General features: G+C 41.2%; 1 protein-coding gene across 1 annotated transcript; it reads right to left on the reverse strand.

Moving 5' to 3' along the window:
- Positions 1-547: 547 nt before the first annotated feature.
- On the reverse strand, positions 548-5231 carry PPP1R3C (protein phosphatase 1 regulatory subunit 3C). The gene is made up of 2 exons (XM_007080077.2): positions 5129-5231; positions 548-3011 (listed from the first exon to the last, which is right to left on the reverse strand). The coding sequence occupies exons 1-2, from the start codon at positions 5140-5142 to the stop codon at positions 2072-2074; spliced, it is 954 nt and encodes a 317-aa protein (XP_007080139.1). The 5' UTR covers positions 5143-5231; the 3' UTR covers positions 548-2071.
- Positions 5232-21352: the final 16121 nt, after the last annotated feature.

The raw sequence follows: 21352 nt of genomic DNA on the forward strand, positions 1-21352 counted from the left end.
TTAAGATAGCCCATGCAGAATCCTTTCTGGAATTTACACGAGAACTAGAACTACAACTAAGTTTCATAGACCTCCTGCCTCTCACTGCAAGGAGCCTAGCCTCTCCTTTTAGTCCAGGGCTGATGCCCACTGTGCCCTCTGTGCAGCTCCAAGCTTTGCCCCTTCAGGAAGGTGCTGGAGCTGATGAGGTAGAAGCCACTCCAGCTCTTCCCACGTGATCTCCTTCCCCATTTTAAAGCTGAGAAGCGGCCACCAAGAGAACCCTGCCCCAGCAGAGTGTGTGTGAAGAGCAGTAAGCACAAATGGGGACAGTCAGGGGGACAGTCACAGCAGCTGAAGTCACTGCCCCTGGACCCTAGCCCTAGTGGTCAAGTGGTAGGAAGTGACCTTACTATTGAGTCTGGAACCATGTGAATACCTTCAGGTGAATCCAATTCCCGGTCCAAACTATCTTTGCTCAGTTGTTCTAACACAAAACAGGAGAATCTCAGTTGAAGATTTCTTATTTGACTAGCTGTGACTTTGAGAGAGAAAACATACTCAGATCTTGTATCAAACACTTTTATTCTTCAAGTGAGAAGTTCACAAAGGATAGCTCTAGGAGAGTGAAATATTTAGAGTAGAAAAATTGTGGGTGCTAGCCAAACCTCAAATACTGTCACGGCAGAATTATTCCAATAGTACTTTTCCAGCATGGCAGATCGTGTGTTAAAATTAACTGCATTCTCTGAATACCTCTCAATGGACGTGCCCGATGACAGAAGCAAACATTCAAGGACTACTGTTGTTAGGATCTTACAGAGTGGATTTATGCACACCCCAAACAAGTATATTACAACACATCCAAACAATCCACATCCATTAAAAAAAATTTTTTTTTTTTACTTCAAAGAAATTGGTAGAAAGACTTAAAACAACAAGACAAATATAGGCAAGAAATACATTGCTACTTGCATGTGTAAGGTACTGGATTCTTGAATTGAGAATCAATGTCAGTCCTCATTTCCAACATCACATCGAAAAAGTGTGGCAGAAAAATGAGTCACCTTCAATATGAAGGATGCAAGTTGTGTATACTGATGACACTCCCAAAGATATGACAGTATTGCGAAAGGGAGGCCAGTATACAGAGTGGACTTTCTCACAAAGTCAAACACTCAAGAGTTATCAGATGACCCTTCAGATGTTTGGGAACAGCACAATATTCTGGCTTCATCAAGGCACTTGCAAAGAGCTGTCCTTGACACGACAGAATCCCCACAAGGTGTTAACCATTGATGATGGTGTGGGGTTTTGGTCAGGCAGCATTTTGTACTGAGAATCTGAGCGTGATGCCTTGGTCACAAACAAGATCACTCATAACATGAGGACTGCAAAGCCAGATTCGCTTAAACTTTCCCCAAATCATGCTTTCTTACAAATCATGTTTGAAAAGAAAGACTTCATTTAAAATCTTGATTCTCCCGAGTTATAATTCATTCACCTTTCTCCAATACCACCCAACACCCCTAAAGTTTGTTTGGTTTTTCTCCGCAAGAATACATAAGATGGAATCTCTCCTCCACCTCTACACATTATTTCCTTAGGAGAGAACTGTAAAACCAACTTAAAAATACAAAGTAACCTTACATTTTTCTCACCACAGCAAAATACCAGACCTCCCGCTCCTCCTCTGATGAGCTGCAGAGCCCTTTGTGTGCACTTTTTAGACATTCCTCATACCATTAACACAGCTTCCCATCACCATCAGCTGTCCTTTCTCAACCTTTCCTTGCCCAACATGAAAGCTAGTGAATTGAGAGGGAAGGAGAAAGGGCATTGGAACAGTATTGCTTTTATAAAAATAGGGTTCCGGGCTGTTACTTGATCCTCCAAAGCAAAATTGGGCAGTATCATCGTAGAGACCCCAACACTAAATTCTCAAGTGGCTATCTTTTTGTAGCCAGGTCTCGGAAGCTCAAAACTAAACCTACTGAAGGAAAGTAGCCAAGACTTCCTAATATTGAGCAATATAGACCTAGAATTACATGGGAAATATGCCAGGTCAGAGCCAGTCACCAAGGTTACTTAATCATCGGTAAGAGGCCAAGTTCTCCATTCTCCCCCAGCTCTGCCATTCTGGGAAGAGCCCACTGGCCAGCCTCGGACTGCCAAAAATGGATGACTCCGACTCAGTCTTGGGGGGCACCTGGTGGAATGCACAGTCCTGAGGTGCCATCTGTGTCTGCACTCCGTCAGGTTTCCATTGCACATGGACAATTCTATAATTCTGACCCTCGTTGTTGTCCCAGAAGACCTGCCCATTAGCATGGTAAGAAATGCAGAACTCAATTTTCTCCTCAGTTGGAATGATGGAGGGTAAGTCAATGGCAAACGAGAAGGTGTCACTATCTGAGCCACCATACACATTTTTCATGTAGACACAGTCCACATCAGTGTAGCTCTTCCAGGTATCAAAAGTGATACGAATCTGAACCTTCTTCTCAAAGCTCATGTTTTTCACTTTCACAGTCCCAGCCACTGTTCGCTCTTGCAAAGAGCAGTTCTCCAGACAGACAAAATTCTTCTGAAAGTGGTTCCGAAAACTTAAGTAATCCGTTGAAGGCTGGGGGAAATCTAAAATCAAGTTCTTCTCCTCATGGAGTTTTAAGCCAGAAGAGATATCATTAAGGTCCAAGAGATCAAACTGAAGATCCCACTCTGGTTCCTCTGGGAGGTCCGAGAAGACGTGGATGGCGGTGAGAGAGAGCCCCTTGGAGTCAGCAAACACAACCCGCTTCTTGGCTTGCTCGTGTGAACGCTTCCACTCATTCTGTGATTTGGCTTCCTGTTTTATATTGAGACACGGTTTCAGAGGCTTTAATTTGTTCACAAAATTTCTTCTCTGGAGGTCATCATAAGGGCCCAGGAAACTCTTCAGGGGTGGCGAATGAGCCAAGCAGAGCCTCATGGCCACATCCACTGGCATGACTGAACTTGTCAAAGGCCGTGGATCTAAAACCTGGATCATTCTGGAATACAAAAAGAAGAGGGGTTATCACCTGGATCTGGAATGCTCTTCCCTGGTCTCAAGTATGTGTGTGTGTGTATATATATATATATGTACATATATATATATATATACACACACACATATATATATATGTGTGTGTATATATATATATATATATACACACACACACACACACACATACTGTTTCTATATTGACTAAACTATACCAGCACAGTAAATATCAGGGATGTGCTATCATATGTAGTAAAATAAAACAGTATTAGACGATCAGATTTGCATCCCATGTTTGGCTGTGCCCTTGACTGACTACAAGGCCATGGGTTAACTGCCTAAAACACTTGAGCGTCTCAGTATCCCCATCTGAGAAATAAAGGGCTGGATATGATAATCTCTAATACAGCTCTCAGAACCATTTTCTCTGTTCTGAGCCAGTGGTTCTCAAACCTGTCTAGTCACAATGGCCTAGAGAGTTGGTTTTCTTTCTTTTTCTTTAATGTCAATTCCTGGGACTTACAGCCACTTGAGGCAGAACCCATCCACAGGGAGGGTAGATATTCTTAAAGCTTCCCAGGTGATTCTAATGACCATACAGGTTCCAGAACCATGGTTCCAGACTCTCTGCTCCCTCTGGCTGCTCTGCTAATTTTGCTGTTAAATTGATTACACTTCTCTGGAAAGGTAATCCCCTTGAAAAGAAAAAAAATTGCCATAAAATTCTCATGGAACAGTTTTGAAAGTGACAAGGCTGGAAAGAATGAAGTCAGAGGATTATCTGTGCACTTTGTCACGTTCTCCCTCATTATTCACAAGTAACAAACTGAAATGCAAGTCAGCAATTCATGCACTTAAAGAAGTGCATATCCCATAATCTATATTTCATATAGAGATATTCATGACAAATCCACATTTAGGTGGAAAAAACTGAAAATTGGACTTTTTAATATATATTATATATATGAACTTATAAAAAACTTAATAGGAAATACACCAAAAAGTTACTTATCTCTGTGCAGTAGGATCATTGGTGATCTATTTTCGTCTTTGTACTTTTTTGGTGTTTTCTAGTGTTTTGCAGTGGATATTTATAACTAGCAAGATAGTGAAGCTATTTAAAAATTTAAACATAACTATGCTCAGCAATATTAAATTAAGAAGTGGCCATCAAGTTTTTTCCTGGCCTTTCGCCCTCCGTACATATTGCCAAGCTTATGGATTCCCCACCCCCCATCCTTACAGGTAGGAGGCTTGTGTGTACTGTACATGACATTTCTCAATCTGGCTTCAATAACTCTTCACAGTAGCTCTAAGCACATAGGCAAATGGTCTTTAACACAAAATGGATAATAAAAGAACATTCACAGAATTTATTAGTCCTGGGATTTTTCTGGAAGGCCTACAAACTTAGAACAAACAAATCTAAGCTAAAGCTATACTTGCGAGTCTAATAATAGTTAACAGCAGGATTTTGGGAGAAGTCTTCTGCTAAGTGAGTTATGTCTGGAGGAGCTATTTAAAGTAGTTTTGTGGAAGGTTTTTTGTCTTGTAGTTTTGTTTTGTATTTTCACTTTTTGCACTTACAGAAAGACAGTTTTAGGATTTGGCAGTTTCCCTGGAATTTTAAATCCTGGCCAAGAGTTAAAAACTCATTTGCTCAAACTCCACAAGGCTGAGTTTACTATGGCAAACCGTGATAAGAAGGGTGGAGAAGGGCGAATGAAGGCAAAACATTCTACTGCAGTTCTCCCCCCAGGCTCAGCTATCCAACCAACGTCGTCAAGGTGCTGTTCCCACAAGCTGCCCCAGTGCTTTGGGACGTTTGTTCGGGATTAAGGGATAACAGTCGGAATCCAAAAGGGAATCAGAACCACAGCAGACTCACGTTAAGAGATTCTGTTTGGGGATGCTTACTACCAAAATGAGCTTTGCCTAAGAAGCACCGAGCGCATCTCCACACCTGCGAGGCTTCCCTGGGACCACAGTCAACTCAGCCATCAGCCAGCTAGCCATCCTCCGGGGTCTCCACTTGCAGTGATGCCCGAAGGACGACGCAGCCCAGCCTCCCTGCACCCGTGCGCTCCCCTCTGCTCTGAGGCGGGGAGTCTGCAGTGAACCTACCTGGTGCAGCTCATTAGGCAGAGAGGCGGCGGCGGACCGTGAAAGCCGGCTCTCCGCTGCCCGCGCAAGTTCGGACCCAGCTCCCAGGCCGTCCCAGTTCCGCCGGTAGCCCCGGCCGATTGCGGCTGCGGCGCGGGAGTGGCCGCTTATCTGCCCCGGACCACGTGAACCAGTCCCTCTCACCAATCACCGGGCGGCTGGCCCCGCGCCGCGACCAACCAGCACCCGGCTAGGGCGCGAGCCCTCGCCCAGGGAACGTGACCGCAGTGGCGCGTGGGGGAGTGCTCGGGGACTCGGCCAGCAGCTGGACCGAGCCCCGTAATGCGAACCCTGGGCGAGGGGGGCGTAGAGGCCGCACCGGGAAGCACGTAGCGGGTGCAAGCCAGGGAGGAGAGCAGCAAACCTCTCCCGGGCTGGGCGCCAGCTCGGCGGGACTGCCGGCAAGGGGATGCCTTTTTCGTCCTGAGGCGTCTGTGCACAGTTAAACCCAAGCACGCAGAGTTGTGGCTCCTTCCAAATGTATATAATACTAGAAATGTTTATATTGTTCACTGCTTGGCGCATCCACTCATTTTATCCCTCACCTTTAGCCAAAGCAATCAGAGGTTGGCTGCATGTTTTTTTAATTAGGGAAAATCTAAAAATGCACCACGGGAGCGGACTCAGGCTGCTAGGAATTACCAACTTCTCTAAACAAACGTTAATAAAGCACGCTAGACCCTTAGAACGGTGGCGTGGCATTTAATTAAAAGGCACTTTGTATTTAGATCTATTCTTCAGTTTTTCTCCTTGGACGAGAAAACTAAAGCCAGAAATGAAATGGTCTTTTTTACTCATGTGGCGAGTCCGCCACACAGCCAGTGTTCGATCCAAATCCCTCAACTCAGTTCTGACGTCCTTTGGCAGTGAGGTGGAAACCAAAATGTTAAAATATCACCCTGTAAATTTAATGACTCTCCCGAACCAGTTACTTTGTTTAGTTTGGGGAGTTTTTAGACCATCAGTTACAACCATAAAATTAAATTTCTAAGTCGAGTAGAAATTATTTTTATAAAACCCACCTCCTAGCTCTCCTCTATTAACTTTGATATACACTAGTCAATTAAAATGTACAAAATGTACAATGTACGATGTAAAAAAAATCCCTGTGTCTTTCAAATTACTGTCAAACACTGGAATTGTTAAAATAGTTACTAAAGAGAAAGACACCCATGCTGAGTATCACCAGGAAGGTACTTAAAGCTTGGGTTTGAATTTAAGAAGGAAACACCCAACTAGTAGCAGATCTAGCCCCTCAACTGAACCAAAACTAGCTGAAGGTGGCATAGTCCTTGGGTTTGACACTTACAAGCTACGTGAATCTTGGCAAGTTCCAGCCTCACCTTCCTCACGGTTCAAGGAGAGATAATGACATTGTTCCAAGGGTTACATAAGACTGTGATGAGAAAACTCAGCAGTGTCCAGCGCGTGTGTTCAACCCCTGGTAGTTCTCAGATCAGTACCCTCTCCCTCAGTTTTAGTTTTTATTCCATTGCCACAGGTGGCCAGTGGCTGAGTTCTTATATATTAATCAATAGCTCCTGCTTGTTGGGCCTGTACTAGGTGCCAAACACTCGTTTTAAGTGTTCCATGTGTCTTAGCTATTCATCTCCCAGAACAGCCCTAAATGGTGTGTTATTAATCCCATTCGAGAGATAAGGAAACTGAGGCACTGAGAGGTCAAGAAATCTACCCAGGATCTCATAAATAAGGCTGGGATTAGAACCTGACTGATGCCAGGGCAACAACCATTGCACCAGAGTGACTTCCTTTAATTCCCCATCAACAGTTAGAATGATGGGAGTGGAAGGTGCCTTAGGTATCACTGGCTTCAGTCTGTTTTTCTTTTCTTTTTCCAAAGTCTTCCTCTCCCCCCTCCCACCCCCATCCCACAGAGGAAGAATCTAAAACTCAGAGAAGCTGAGCTGTTTGCCAGGGACTGGTTAGGTCAGAGCCCAAACAGGAACATGGGCAGAGTTTGTGCCTCTACTCACGATGAAAACGTTGAACTAAAAAAGTGGGTATTGCCAATTAAAGTTATGGAGAAATATAAAATAATGACTGTATTGTGATCCCATTTTAGAGGGAAAATGTGCCTGCATAGAAAATAGAATATGTTCTACCCAAATGTTAACAGTGCTTATTTTTGGATGGTCAGATTATGAGTAATTAAAATTTTCTTGGGGCATCTGGGTGGCTCAGTCAGTTAAGTGTCCAACTTCGGCTCAAGTCATGATCTCGCGGTTCATGGGTTCAAGCCCCACATCGGGCTCTGTGCTGTCAGCTCAGAGCCTGGAGCCTGCTTTGGATTCTGTCTCTCTGTCTCTCTGTCTCCCTGTCTCTCTCACTCTCTGCCCCTCCCCCACTTGCACTCTGTCTCTCTCAAAAATAAATAAACATTAAAAAAATAAAATCAATAAAATGTTCTTTGTAATTTTGCTTCTTCGTATCTTTAAATTTTTCTACCATGAACAAGGACTTTTTCTATAACCAAGAAATCATTCTTAAAGGACTTTAAAACTTCCACATTCAACTAATCTATATAGCCTACCTACTAGGTCCCAAGAACCGTGTTGGAGGCTTTCACATGCTTATGCCATTTACTCACACAGTCCTTTTGAGTTTATGCTTGTTTCCATTCATGCTGCCTTCTCTCCTGCCCCCTGGTGCTGACTCATGCCATGAAATCTGCCTCTCTGAAGTCCTTAAAATAGAAATCAGGAAAACAGGCTTTCTCCAAAGAGGAGTCAAAACTCAGTAAGCCTCTAAACTGGATTCAGCTCACACCCCACTTTGCAAACATCCCTGTAAGAGAACAATCCGGGTGCAGGTGTGAAGGTGCAATTGTTGTTGCCGACACTAACAGTAATTAAAGAAACAGTGGTTAAAATGGTTAAAGAAAGTGCAAGACACCACCTCAGACATGTGTGGTATCACAGGTGAGGTGAAGAAGAAGGGAACAAATAAGACAGGATGCACTTGGCCTCTCTAATCTGTTGGGAAGAAGGATATAAAGTAAAAAGACCAGTAACCAGGTTGGCTAAGTGGAAAATGGGTCATATGAACATTATATACATTTGTTGTATGTACATTAGGACTTGAGAGAAAGGAGTGGCCTTTAGAGGCCAGGACGTGTATGGTGACTGCAGGGAGAATAATTTGGCTAGAAGTGTGCATTCTAGCTGGAGGGTACACTGGGGGACGGGTCAAAGGAAAGAGAACCTTAACTGTTAAAGTAAAAAGAAAATCTCCTAGACTGTCTTGAAGAAAATTAGAGATGTGAGTGCAAAGCAATTAAATGAGCAAATAATGAAATAACAATCTAAGTGTAAAGGAGAAATCATTCCTTGTGTTGATGGTGACATCTCCAGATTGCTTCAGGTTCTCCATATTCATTGAAGGATTAGAGCGAAGAAAACGTGTCAGAAAGGACTATGGGGGGTGGGGGGGACTTAAAGTCACCACTGAAGAGCATTTTGAATATGAATATTATGGAAGATGGGTGAGGGGATGAGTGGTACCGAGGAAGGATAGAAACTAGCCAAAATGTACTAAGTAGGAAATGTCAGCATAAGAAACCTCAAAATGAGAAGGAATATTCTGGGGGGAAAAAGATAGTAATGACATACTAGCCCTAGTAGCTAAAAAATGTATTATAAATTTAGTGTTTTTCAAATTTGGTATTGGTGCATGAATGAAGAATCCAATCAAAATAGGGGTGCTGCGTGGCTCAGTCAGCTGAGCGTCTGACTCTTGGTTTCAGCTGAACTCATGGTTTGTGGGTTTGAGCCCGGCATAGGGCTCTGTGCTGGCAGTGCGGATCGTGCTTGGGATTCTCTTTTTCTCCTTCTCTTGCCTCTCTCTCTCTGCCTTCATGTGTTCTCTTTCTCTCTCTTTCTCTCTCCTTCTCTCTCTCTTTCTCGCTCTCAAATACATAAATAAATAAGCTTAAAAAAAAAGAATCCGATCAAAATAAAGGGCATACAAATCAGAAAGGAAGAAATAAAATTGTACCTATTTGCAGATCACACAATGGTATATGTAGAAAGCCCCAAAGACTTCACCAAAAAAAACCCGTTAGAACTAATAAATGAATTCAGTAAAGTTGCAGGGGACAAAATCAATATGCAAAAATCTGTTGCATTTCTACACAATAACAGTAAGCTAACAATAATAACAAACTATCAGAAAGAGAAATTAAGAAAGTGTTCCCATTTATAATTGTATCAAAAAGAATAAGATACCTAAGAATAACTTTATCCAGAGAGATGAAAGAGCTGTACCGTGAAAACGGTAAGACACTAATGAAAGACACTGAAGAAGACACCACAAAATGGAAAGATATTCCATGCTCATGGATTGGAAGAACTCCTTTCATTAAAATGTTCATACTACCCAAAGCAACCTACAGATTCAATACAACCCCTATCAAAATTCCAATGGCATTTTTCACAGAAATAGGACAATCCTAAAATTAGTGTTGAACCGCAAAAAAACAGCAAATAGGCAAAGTAATCTTGAGAAAGAACAAAGGTGGAGGCATCACACTCCCTGATTTCAAACTACATTACAATATAGTAATTAAAACAGTATGGTACTGGCATAAAAACAGGCACATGGATCAATGGAACAGAATAGAGAGACGAGACATAAACCTACATATATATGGTCAATTAATTTATGACAAAGAAGCCAAGAATACACAATGGGGAAAGGACAGTGTCTACAGTAAATAGTGTTGGGAAAACTGGATGGCTGCATATGAAAGGATGAACTGGACCACCTTCTTATACCATGTACAAAAGTTAACTCAAAATGGATTGAAGACTTGAGTATAAGACCTGAAACCATAAAACTTCTAGAAGAAAAGATAGTAAGCCTCTTGACCTCAGTCTTGGAAATAATTTTTGGTTTTGGATTTGACACAAAAGCAAAGGCAACAAAAGCAAAAATAAACCAGTGAGACTACACCAACCTAAAAAGGTTCTGCACAGCAAAGGAAATGAATGACGTGAAATGAGAAGGAGCCTACCTAATGAGAGAAAATATTTGCAGATATGATGTGCATCTGATAATGGGTTAATATTCAAAATATATACAGAACTCTGACAACTCAATAAAAGTAAAAAAACAAAACAACAACAGCAAAATACTCTAAAAAATGGGCTGAGAATCTGAATAGACATTTTTTCAAAGAAGATGTCTGAATGGCCAAAAGGTACACAAAATGGTGCTCAACATCATCAGGGAAATGCAAATCAAAACCACAAGCAGCAGCTCATACCTGCTGGTGAGGATGTGGAGAAAAGAGAACTCTGTGCATTGTTGGTGGGAATGTGAATTGGTGCAGCCACTATGGAAAACAGTGTGGAAGTTCCTCAAGAAGTTAAAAATAGAACTACCATATAATTTGGCGATCCTACTTCCAAGTATTTATCTGAAGAAAATGAAAAGACTAACTCAAAAAGATATCTGCACCCTCATGTTCATTGCGGCAGTATTCACAATAGCCAAGGTAAGGGAACAACCAAAGTGCAGATGAATAAAGATGGATAAATAAATTATTTCACACGCGCACACACACACACAGTGGAATATTATTCAGCCATAAAAAGAATGAAATCCAGTCATTTGTGGCAATGTGGAGGGACCTTGAGGGTGTTATGTTAAGTGAAAAAAGTCCATAAGTCAGACAGAGAAAGACAAATACTGGATGATCTTGCTTTTATGTGGAATCAAAGAAAAAAAAAAAGCGGAGCTCATAGATTCAAAGAACAAATTGGTGGTTACCAAAGGTGAGGAGTGGGGGATGGGAGAAATCGATGAAAGGTGTCAAAAGGCACAAGCTTCCAGTTATAGAAATAAGTCATGGAGATGTAATGTACAACATGGTAACTATAGTTAATAATACTACATTGTATATTTGAAAGTTGCTGAAAGTAAATCTTAAAATTTCTCGTCAGAAGAAAAAACTTGTAACTATGTGTGGTGATGGATATTAACTAGACTTACTGTGGGCATTTTACAATATATACAAATATCAAATCATTATATTGTACACCTGAAACTAATATAATGTTATATGTCAATTATGCCTCAATTAAAAAATCAAAAGTAAATAATCATTTGGCACATGGCAAAAAAGAATCAGGTCAGTGAGATTAAAGAGTCCATAAATGGACCTACTTAACATATGTTACAGGTGGGCACGTCTAATAAAAGGAAGGGGAAGAATTGATTGTTCAATAACTGGGCAGCTAGCTGTCCATTTTGGAGGGGGTGGGAATGGAAGGACGTGTACAAGAAATTGTTTTTAGTTCATGCCCCTGTGGAAGGGGACTTCACAGTAACATGCACGAATAAGGCAGCTCCAAAGGAAATTCTGTAAGGGGACTACCAGCCTGATTCAACTTGCTCTGGGCACTGTCATTTTTGTGACTTGGAGAATTTTCTTTTTAACTCGGGGCTTATAGGAAAACACTGGGGCAAGGACTGAATCTACTCAGTAAGAGAACACTGATAGACTGTATACTCCTAAGTTCTATTCTTCCCTGTATCCACTTCCTCCTTTCTAAAAAGCTAGAGGGGTGCCTGGGTGGCTCATTCGGTTAAGCATCTGACTCTTGATTTCGACTTAAGTCAGTCATTATCTCACAGTTCATGAGATTGAGCCCCACATCGAGCTCTGTGCTGACAACTCTGAGCTGGCTTGGGACTCTCTCTGTCCCTCTCTCTCTGCCCATCCCCCATGTGCATGAATGCTCTCTCACTCTCTCAAATAAACACTTTTTAAAATTAAAAAAAAAATAAGCTGGATAAATCCCTCTGTGGACATGGCTGACTGGGTTCATCTATGCTGGGTGGGTCTGATGCTCTGTTTTCATTGCTCTGTTTGGGCTGGGGTGTGCAACCTTCCGTTTCGGTCCCATATTTTGCTAAATCTTAGCATTCTGAATCATTGTGACTCTGCATCTTGATTCTTTGCTTGCAAACTCAAAAAGCCCATGGGATGCAGCAGCTCTCTGTCTAACCACAATTTATTCACCAGGCTCATTTTGCCTAGAGACAGATATTTTTCTGCTCTGTCATCTAGTGTCTGGATTCAGCTATGAACTATGGTTATTGGAGTTTTAAAGTACTTTTGGCAGAAGTAATCCAAACTGAAAACAGATCCCTGATTTATAACATACCACAATACTTCCTTTCTTATATGTTAAATTAAACATCTCTTGCCATCTACTCCCCGACATACACACAAACACATCACATCACCCCACCCCCACCCCACTCTGGATATAATTCTAAATGACTACTAGCTCCAAGGGATATTCAAAACTCTGTACCCTTTTTAAAAATTGTTAAATGTTTTTATTTACTTGGGAGGGCGTGCAGAGAGAGAGGGAGACACAGAATCCAAAGCAGGCTCCAGGCTCTGAGCTCTCAGCACAGAGCCTAACATGGGGCTCGAACCCAAGAACCATGAGATCATGACCTGAGCTAAAGTTGGACACTTAACCAACTGAGGCTCCCAGGTGCCCCTATTCCCTTTTTTAACTAGAATGCTGTAGCATCTCCCCTACCCATGTATAGTCAAAGCAGATTTGGCCCAAGCTATGGCTTTTCATCTATCAGAGAATTATTTCTGTTTAGCTGCTATATGCCTAGGAAGTGGTGAAAAGTTCCAACTGTGGGGTGGGCGGCAGTTGGGAGAGAGTGAACAATTTCCCAGATCCTACTGAGTCAACTGTTCTTACCAGAGCTTTCATAGGTCATCTGAAGTGTAGTAAGTTCTCTAGAATGGCAGCCGCGACCTTGAAAACATGTTTCAAAGCCCACTTCCTCCAAGCCTTAGTTAATCTATTAGTAAGATATTAATTTTTTTTAATGAACAACTGTTAAACTGTTAAGTCACTTGGTAAAATTAGAAGTTATTTGAGACCACCAAGAGGAAGACAAAATATTCCAAAATTCCTTCATTTTTCCTATCAAAAAACCCTCTCCTGTCGTGGAAAGTGAGAATGTTGAGAAAAAAGCATTAGGTCTTGCTTTCTTGTACACACTGAGCTTTCATTGTTACCGAGTTTTGGAGCTCAATTAGTGATTAAAAGAGGTTTTTTTTTTCTTTCTGAAGAAAGGATTGAAGAAATAAAATTAACATTATAAGAACAAATCATGTATCCAGCATTATTAGGTCCTTTTCTATATTTTATGACAATCACTGGCTATAATATTGTTATAGTATAATTCTTCTTTTAAGTCGATTACTATTAGAGCAGAGGCCTACTGCTTAAAACAGGACAGTGACTAAGCATCATTTTCTCTTGTCTTACGTCCATCCTGTCTTACCCTCAAATCCAAAATTTTGATGCTATTTATGGAGTTAGTCTTCTCTGTGGCTAATATTGAAAGAGGTTCTTATTTTGCAGACTACAAACAGAAGTGCAAGATTTGATTGCAAAGATTACAATGGCACTTCTTGAGCAAAAACGTTTACATGTGATTAGTCCTTTAACTTTATAAAGGCCTCGTATATTTTATTTCATTTAATTCTCATTAAAACCTTGTGAAGCCACTCTCATTATTCCATCTTAAAGATGGGGAAACTGAGACTCACTAAGGCTGAATGATGATAGCAGGGTTTGAAACTACTAAGTAATGGGATTTAAGCTTCAATGCCAAGACCTAACCTCATGTGCCAACACCTCATCTGAGTAATTAGCTGGTTTGTTCACAGACATTAAACTAGGATCTGAACTTGAGTACTCTGTTGGGACACTTCTGTCTTCCTCACTCCCGTATTGCGTCCCTCACCAAATCCTGCCTGCTTTTGCCTTCTCAGTATGTCTCAAAATCCAAGTTCTCTTCTCCATCCTTTGGCCATTCACCCTCTCTCACTTGGATTGTCATATAAGAGCCTTCTGACCTGCCTTTCCCACCCTATACTGTCACTCAGACACATTCTTCTCACCTCCAACAGTGTATCTAAAATGAAGCTTTGATCACAAAATCCTACAATAGCTGCCTATAATCTAAATCTACCAAAATAAACCAACTCCTGATGTTCCCAGACACCATTTGTCATTCCCTAACCCTCTATGTGCTCTTACACTGTCCCTCTGCCCGGGTGCTCCCTGCACTCACCTGTGCTAGACTAATGTCTCTTCCTCTTTTGAGGTTCAGTCAGATGTCATTTCCCAGCAGTACCTCCCAAGCCCTCCTCTCCAGACTGCTTCATGGAACTACTTCTGTGTTTTTTTAAGACCCTGGGATTATCTTCATCATTTCACTTACTATCTTATTTTATAAAAATCTGGCTGGCTGGTTGGTTTTGTTTTTATTCTGCAATATCCTAGGGAAAGAGATCTCTGAATTATCTGCATTATTTTGACGGTGTTTTATTTTTTAAGTAATAATTATTACCCTTAGAATATTAACAGTTCTGTTGTGTAAAAATCAAAAAGAGAAAATAGGTTTCATTCTTTTAAAAAGTATAGTGGAATGATGACATTTTTCAATTTCTGTTTCATTCCTCTAAGATGATAAATGTTGCCTATGACAAATAAGTCTATAGAAGACTGAGGAAGAATTATCTGATGGGAACCCTGGTGGTTATTTTGAGAAGGAAGACAGTTCCAGATCTCACAGTTATTTTTTTTTTCAAAAGAGGAATATTTGCTTAGGGAAAGAACATCAGGGGAGATTTTAAAAGATAAGAAATGTTGAACACCATAGCAAAATATCTGAAAAAGCTGATAGTTTTTCTTTTATTTTTTCTTTTGTTTGTAATTAATTTTCTTCTTTTTTAATTTATTTATATTGAGATATAATTGACATAAAATGTCAATTGTGTAAGTGTAAGGTACACAGTTCACATATTGCAATATGATTACCAGGTAGCATTAGGTAACACATCCCATCACATCACTTAATTGTCATTTGTTTTTGCGGTGGAAACTATTAAAATCTAGTCTCGGTAACATAAAAATCTGTTTTGCATCTGTCTCCTCTGCTAGATTGTAAGCTCCTGGAGGGCAAGGACAACATCGTATTCATCTGTGTATCTCCAGGACTCGGCACCTAGCACTAACAACACATGCCCATTGGGTAAATTGGATGTGTTAATTAAGAAAAATGGTTGTTGCCTTCAGAATCCTCCACAAAACAGAGAACATAAGAAGATAGCGTTGAAATGATGTGAATTTGGCAAATAGGCAGGTGGCAAGAATATGAATTGTCAAAAAAAAGAGTCTAGCGAGGAGCACTGACAAAAATACTAAAAGAAGATAGTGTACCATTAAGTTGGCACTCAGAGGGAAAAGGTATTTCAAAAGTACCACAGAGCAGTGCCAACAAAACCACCTAATGTCCCGGTCTTAGGAGCCTCCACAAAAGTACGCGTTGTCCTGGGACATGGCAGATTTGTTTTCAGATCACAAGTCAGGCATCAGGACCAGGACAGATGTAGACTTGAGTTTTTTAAGGCAGTAACTCCTCAGGGATGCTTTTAATACCTGTAAAACCATTTGTCATCCTTTGATTCTCGTGCTACTTCTGGCTGTTGTCCAGCTTGCCCTTTTCTTTGCAGGACTTCAAATGTCTCCTTCCTCCTTTGCCTTCCAGTGTCTCCTGCTTTTGTCCTTCACTGTATTACTTATATAAAATTACCATTGACTTTAAAACCTCCTGGAAAATTCTGCTGACTATCGGACTCCCCTAATTGTGGAAAGTACGTAGGTCACGCAAGTCTCTACCGTCATATGCCACATTCTCTGTTTTTGCCATTTCCCCTGCCCAGAAGCCCTTCACCTGATCAAACCTTATCCATCCTTCAAGGTCCAGCTCAGATGTCCAGTGTTAAACCTCTCCCAGCCCTAGAGACAGAACAGAATTCCTTATTCTCTTCTCTGTGTTCCAGAGACAAATTGTTTAGACAGCTAGAATAGCTTTTGTAACACTGTTATTTATTTGTTTACATTACTTTTTTCCCTAATAGACTATGAACTGCTGAGGGCAGGTACCAAATGTTACCCATCTTTGTATCCCTTGCACTTACCAATGCCTAGAACATTGTAGACACTCCAAAGATATTTGTTGAAATATCCTGTAGTCTTATGGGCCCATTAAGGTGTCAGGTTCACACCTAAAATCAGCAAGACCTGTTCTGATCGAAGTTGGGTGACACGCAAAGAGAAATTTGAAGACAGAACAATGTTGGTATTTACTATTCAGTTATTCAACAAGTATTTACTGGGCTTCTATGGAGTTCACTGTACTCAGGACTGAAGATCCTATAATAAAAAATTTTAAAAAAAGACCAACTGGGTCCTATGTTCTCAGTCTAACAGAACAACTATTACTAAGCAAATAATTGTATAATTAATCATTATGCAATTTTAATATGCATATCAAAAGATAACTAGAGGGTGCTATGAGAGCATGTGACAGAGGGTGATGACCTAACCTGGGGTAAGTCAAGGGAAGATTCTTCTGTGGGTAGCTGATGCTCAGGCTGAGAGCAGAGGGAAGAGCAGGCATTGGCTAGGTGAAGGGGCGGGCCTGAAGAGACAGAAGGAAACAGCATATAAGGTACAAGGTACCTTAGAAAAAATATAAGAGCCCTCCAGATGCACTTGCCACACTCTTGTAACCAACTTTTTGCCTGGGAAAGCTCACCTGTATGGACTGCACCAGTGGGCTTCCATGCCCTCTGACTTTTGGTTGGGTTTGGTCAACAAGAGGCACTAAAAGGAAAGCAGAGGGTTTGAGGAGAATGAACCAAAGTGTTTATTCCCCAGCTTCCACCCTGGCAGGTGGCTGTGGTTGGTTGGCTTCGATCCTCTGCCAACAGCCATGATTTCTGTCAGGCAGTGAACCCCATGGATCTATTCCGTTGGCTCTGCGGTGGCTCTATCTGCTTGTCCTTTCAACCTAGAGGTGGGGAACAATTCCTGGAGTTATTGCTCCCCCCCAAGACTTCACTATTCCTTATTAGTTTCTTCAAATCCTCCCGCACCCATGTAAATAGCAGCTTTATTAGACACTCGTCAAATTACCCATTTTGATTTATGCTACTTTCCTGCCAGAATGCTGACTGATAGAGAGGGCAAATAAGAGGCTAGATCACACAGAAGGTTTTTAATTATGATAAGGGGTTTAGATTTTACCCTAAGTACCTGGGAAGTCATTGAGAGGTTTTAAGCAGGTAGACGACCAGGTTTGCATTGAAAAAAAATCACTCGAACAACTGCCGCATAGAGAGCGGATGGGAAGAGGCGCAGGAGTAGAAGCAAGGAGGCTAGTCAGGAGGCAGTTGCAGTCATGAAGATGGAAATGATGGGCCATGATGGAATAAGTTGAGAGTGACCACAGAGATCAGGACACAGAAATAGGAGGAACTAAGGGACAACAAAAATCCAGCAAGATTTTTAACATAGTGTATGTGACTGCATGGCCTCATTGACTACAGAGTAAACCCCAGACTCCTCATTCTGGCCTCCAAGACCGGCCACCTCTGGTCCCTGAACCCCCTTCTTCCCTTCATACACATTCTATGGCCCAGATGAAGTCACCTCCCAACCAGTCACAATGTACCTTGCACCTGGTGTACTCTTTCTGTCATGTTCTTGCTCTCACCCAAATCCTACCCATCCTCCAAGGCCCGGCTCAAAAGGTATTAATTAATTACAGGTAACAGTCTCTGAGAGCTTACTCCTTTTTGGTCACTGTGTTAAAAGCATTAGTTCACGTTATCCACCTATCTATGAAGCAGGGCTTTCATTCACCCCTTTTACAGATGAGGAGTCTGAGGCTCAGAGAAATTAAGTGCGCACAGTCATACCATGTTGGACTTGAACCCAGGCCTGGATGATTTCAAAATCCTGTGTTTGATTTCAATCTAAAAATGTTTCTCAAATTAAAATAATTAACTTTATTTATGACTCACTAAATGACAGGCAGTGTGCCGTGCACTCCCTTGAATTGTTTTACTTGATGCTTATAACAACCCTACCAGTTAAGAACCAGTTTTAATGTCATCTTTAGAGTATGAAACTAAAGCAGAGAAAGTAAGAAACTTGCTTAAATGCAACCTTCTCCACAAAAACTTGCCAGATACCCCCCCCACCACTCTTGAAAATCATTCCTCCCACCTCTGAAATTTGAGGCACCACAATAACATCACCCCTCCACTCCATTTACTGCTGCTTAGCATGTGTCATCTTTTTTTTATAATAAACTACTAGGGCAACCCGGGTCTGATTCACTGTCAATTCCCCAAAGCACCTGCCCATAGTTACCCCATTTCCTAACAGCTCCTTGCTCCAAGGAAGCACTTGTAAAAATATTTAACAAATGAACACTGGGATGCCTACAGCATACCAACAGGGAACTCAGGCAGTGCTGGGGGATGACAGTCTTCACTGGCATTTGTTTAGGCCACACTGCCAGACCCTCTGGCCAGGGTACTGCCAGTTATCTACCAGCCACCAGACTTTCTGAATCACATTTGCCTTAAAAACAGGGACTATGTAGATTGCAGAACAGCGCAAAAGAAATTAGATTTTTGTTTATTGTAAGTAGCTTGTTAGGTAGTAAAACTAATCATACTGGTGGAGGACTATGAGTTTTGAAAGCCATCACATTCAGTTCTGCTTTCTACTGCTCCTAACCCTAAGTCCAGTAATGACTTAACTTATCTGAGCTACAGACCCCTTATCTATAAAATAACAGTTGTAAGAACTGTCTGCATGGGACCATTGTGAGGAAAGTTAAATGAGATGAAATACATAAGCAAAGCCACTCTAGTAAGGTGACTGAGTGGTAAATGGTAGTTATAATTAAGTGTGAGAGTAGCGTGTTCCACTCACTACATTTTAGGAGGGTCATTGCCAAACAGGAAATTTAAGAGAGGACAAGAAATGTGTCCCCCATGCTGCCTAAGGGGCTAAAGGAGTTTGGCCTGTGAAGACTTAGAGAATGCACAAGATACGTTTTTGAAAATCTGAAGTTTACGTATGGGAGAGAGAACAGGCTTTTCTGTTGCTCCAAAGCTGAAATAGGACCAACATGATAAAGTCTCACCATTATGATAAAGTGACAAATACTGACTTAATATAAGAGAAACCTTTCTAACAACTGGGTTATCCAACAATGGACTGGAAAACTAGTGGGAGTTTGCTCATTGGACGTGCTCAGGCAAAGCCTGGAAGGTATGTCAGAGATGCTAAAGGCAGCATGCTTCTACCTGGGAAGATGGCCTCAGCGGCAAGGGAGTTTCATTCCAATGCAAAAATTCTGTTATTCTATTATCCAGAAACTCAAATATGCATTGGAAATTTGGGTAAGGAACGATTTAAGGATTCTGTCCACTAGATTGTTAATTCTGGAGTGACACAAATTAATCTATTAGCTGCAATGATTTAGTTCTACCCACAGCCTTGTGGGCTCCTATCCCTGAATACCTACAAAGATGAGTCAGGGCTGTCATCTTGGCATCTCTCCAGACAATAGACTCATAGTTTCCTAAAGTTAGATGGGACCTGTGAGGTATTCTGATCCAGTTTCAGATCAGATACCTTTGATCAAGAGAATAATCTCCCATTCCTTAATCAATTTTCAGTGCACAAAGAAAAACAATCCTAAACTTTGAAAATAAACACATAAGCTGATTCCCATGAAAACTCAAACTTCAGGCACCACCACACCAAGTATAAACTCTCTTTAACCCATTCATTCATAAAACATTTATTTAATCCCTGTTCTGGGCAGGACCAAGGCCAAGTATGACTGGATATTCAAAATGAAATATTTTCAGATCCTGCCCTTTAGAATTTCATGGAGATGAGATATGTACATAAATTAGTACATTAAAAAGTGGGAAGTAAGGGTTGCGGTAAGAGTGATCCAAATAGAATGATCTGGAGTGTATGGAGGGAAAATGGCTCCCTTCAGCTTAGGTGATAGGAAGAACCTCTCCTGAAGTGTGCGGATCAGGTCATGAAGGAAGCGCAGGAGTTGGCAAAGATGCGAAGGATATTTCGACGGAGGAACCAAAGGGAATAAAGCATGGAGGTGGAGAAATGTATGTGTATTAAGTAGTTCAGTTAAGATAGGAGAGGAAAATGGGAATGAAATCAAATCACCAAGGATCTGGATTCTATTGTGGACAATAGCATGCCTTTGAACACCTTGAGCAGGGAGCACATATACATTTGCTACTGTCTATATTACTCATTTGATCCTTATAGCAACCCTATGAGCAGGAATTACCATAACCCCATTTTACAGATAAAGCTCACACTCATCCTCATGCCAAGGATTTATCATAATGACTTGAAAACATAACAAATCCATTAAGCCAAATCCCAAATTAAAGAGCGGAATTATTTTATAGAGAACAATTTCTCGGCCATATGTTTGAAATCTAGATTAGGTAAAGGATCATGGTGCACACATTTCAACTAACAATGGGGTTGGTGTATGTGAAAAGGAGACCATAGTCCTTGAGTAGGTCTCCTTAGGACAGACATCTTACTTCAACACCAACTAGTGCCCCATGTCTCTGTTCTAAGGTGGTCCAGATCAAATGATCAAAGGTCTCTTCCTCTTTTCCGAAAAGATAGGTGAACAGACCAGCCAAAGTCTTGTTAGGTATCAGTTCCAAGAATAAAATTGGTCATTAATGGTTTTCACAACCATATTTTGTAAGAGATTCAAGCTAATTTTACCTTCAGACCATCTATGTTAGGCATATAATCAATAAGAAGCAAGTTAACCAAAATGTTTACATTTAACATTTTGTGAGTTACTTCAGGGAACTTTTTTTTTTAATGTTTATTTATTTGTTAGAGAGAGAGAGAGCAAGTGGAGAAGGGGCAGAGGTTCTGAGGTAGGCTCTGCGCTGATAGCAGCAAGCCTGATGCAGGGCTCAGACTCAAACCATGAGATAATGACCTGAGCCAAAGTTGGATGCTCAACTAACTGAGCCACCCAGGTGCCCCTACCTCAGGGAACTTTAAATATAAAGACCAATCTCCTGGGCCATTCAGAATTCACGTCTAGATAGTCTCACGCCACAACCCATGGGAATGTGCTCAGTTAATTCACATTTCTATCACCCAAGATTCTGGTGGAACCTAAATGAAAATTGAGTGTGTGAGTGGCTTGCATCAATTGAATTAAATGGGG

This window comes from Panthera tigris, chromosome D2 (assembly GCF_018350195.1).
Source record: "Panthera tigris isolate Pti1 chromosome D2, P.tigris_Pti1_mat1.1, whole genome shotgun sequence".
Lineage (NCBI taxonomy): Eukaryota > Metazoa > Chordata > Mammalia > Carnivora > Felidae > Panthera > Panthera tigris.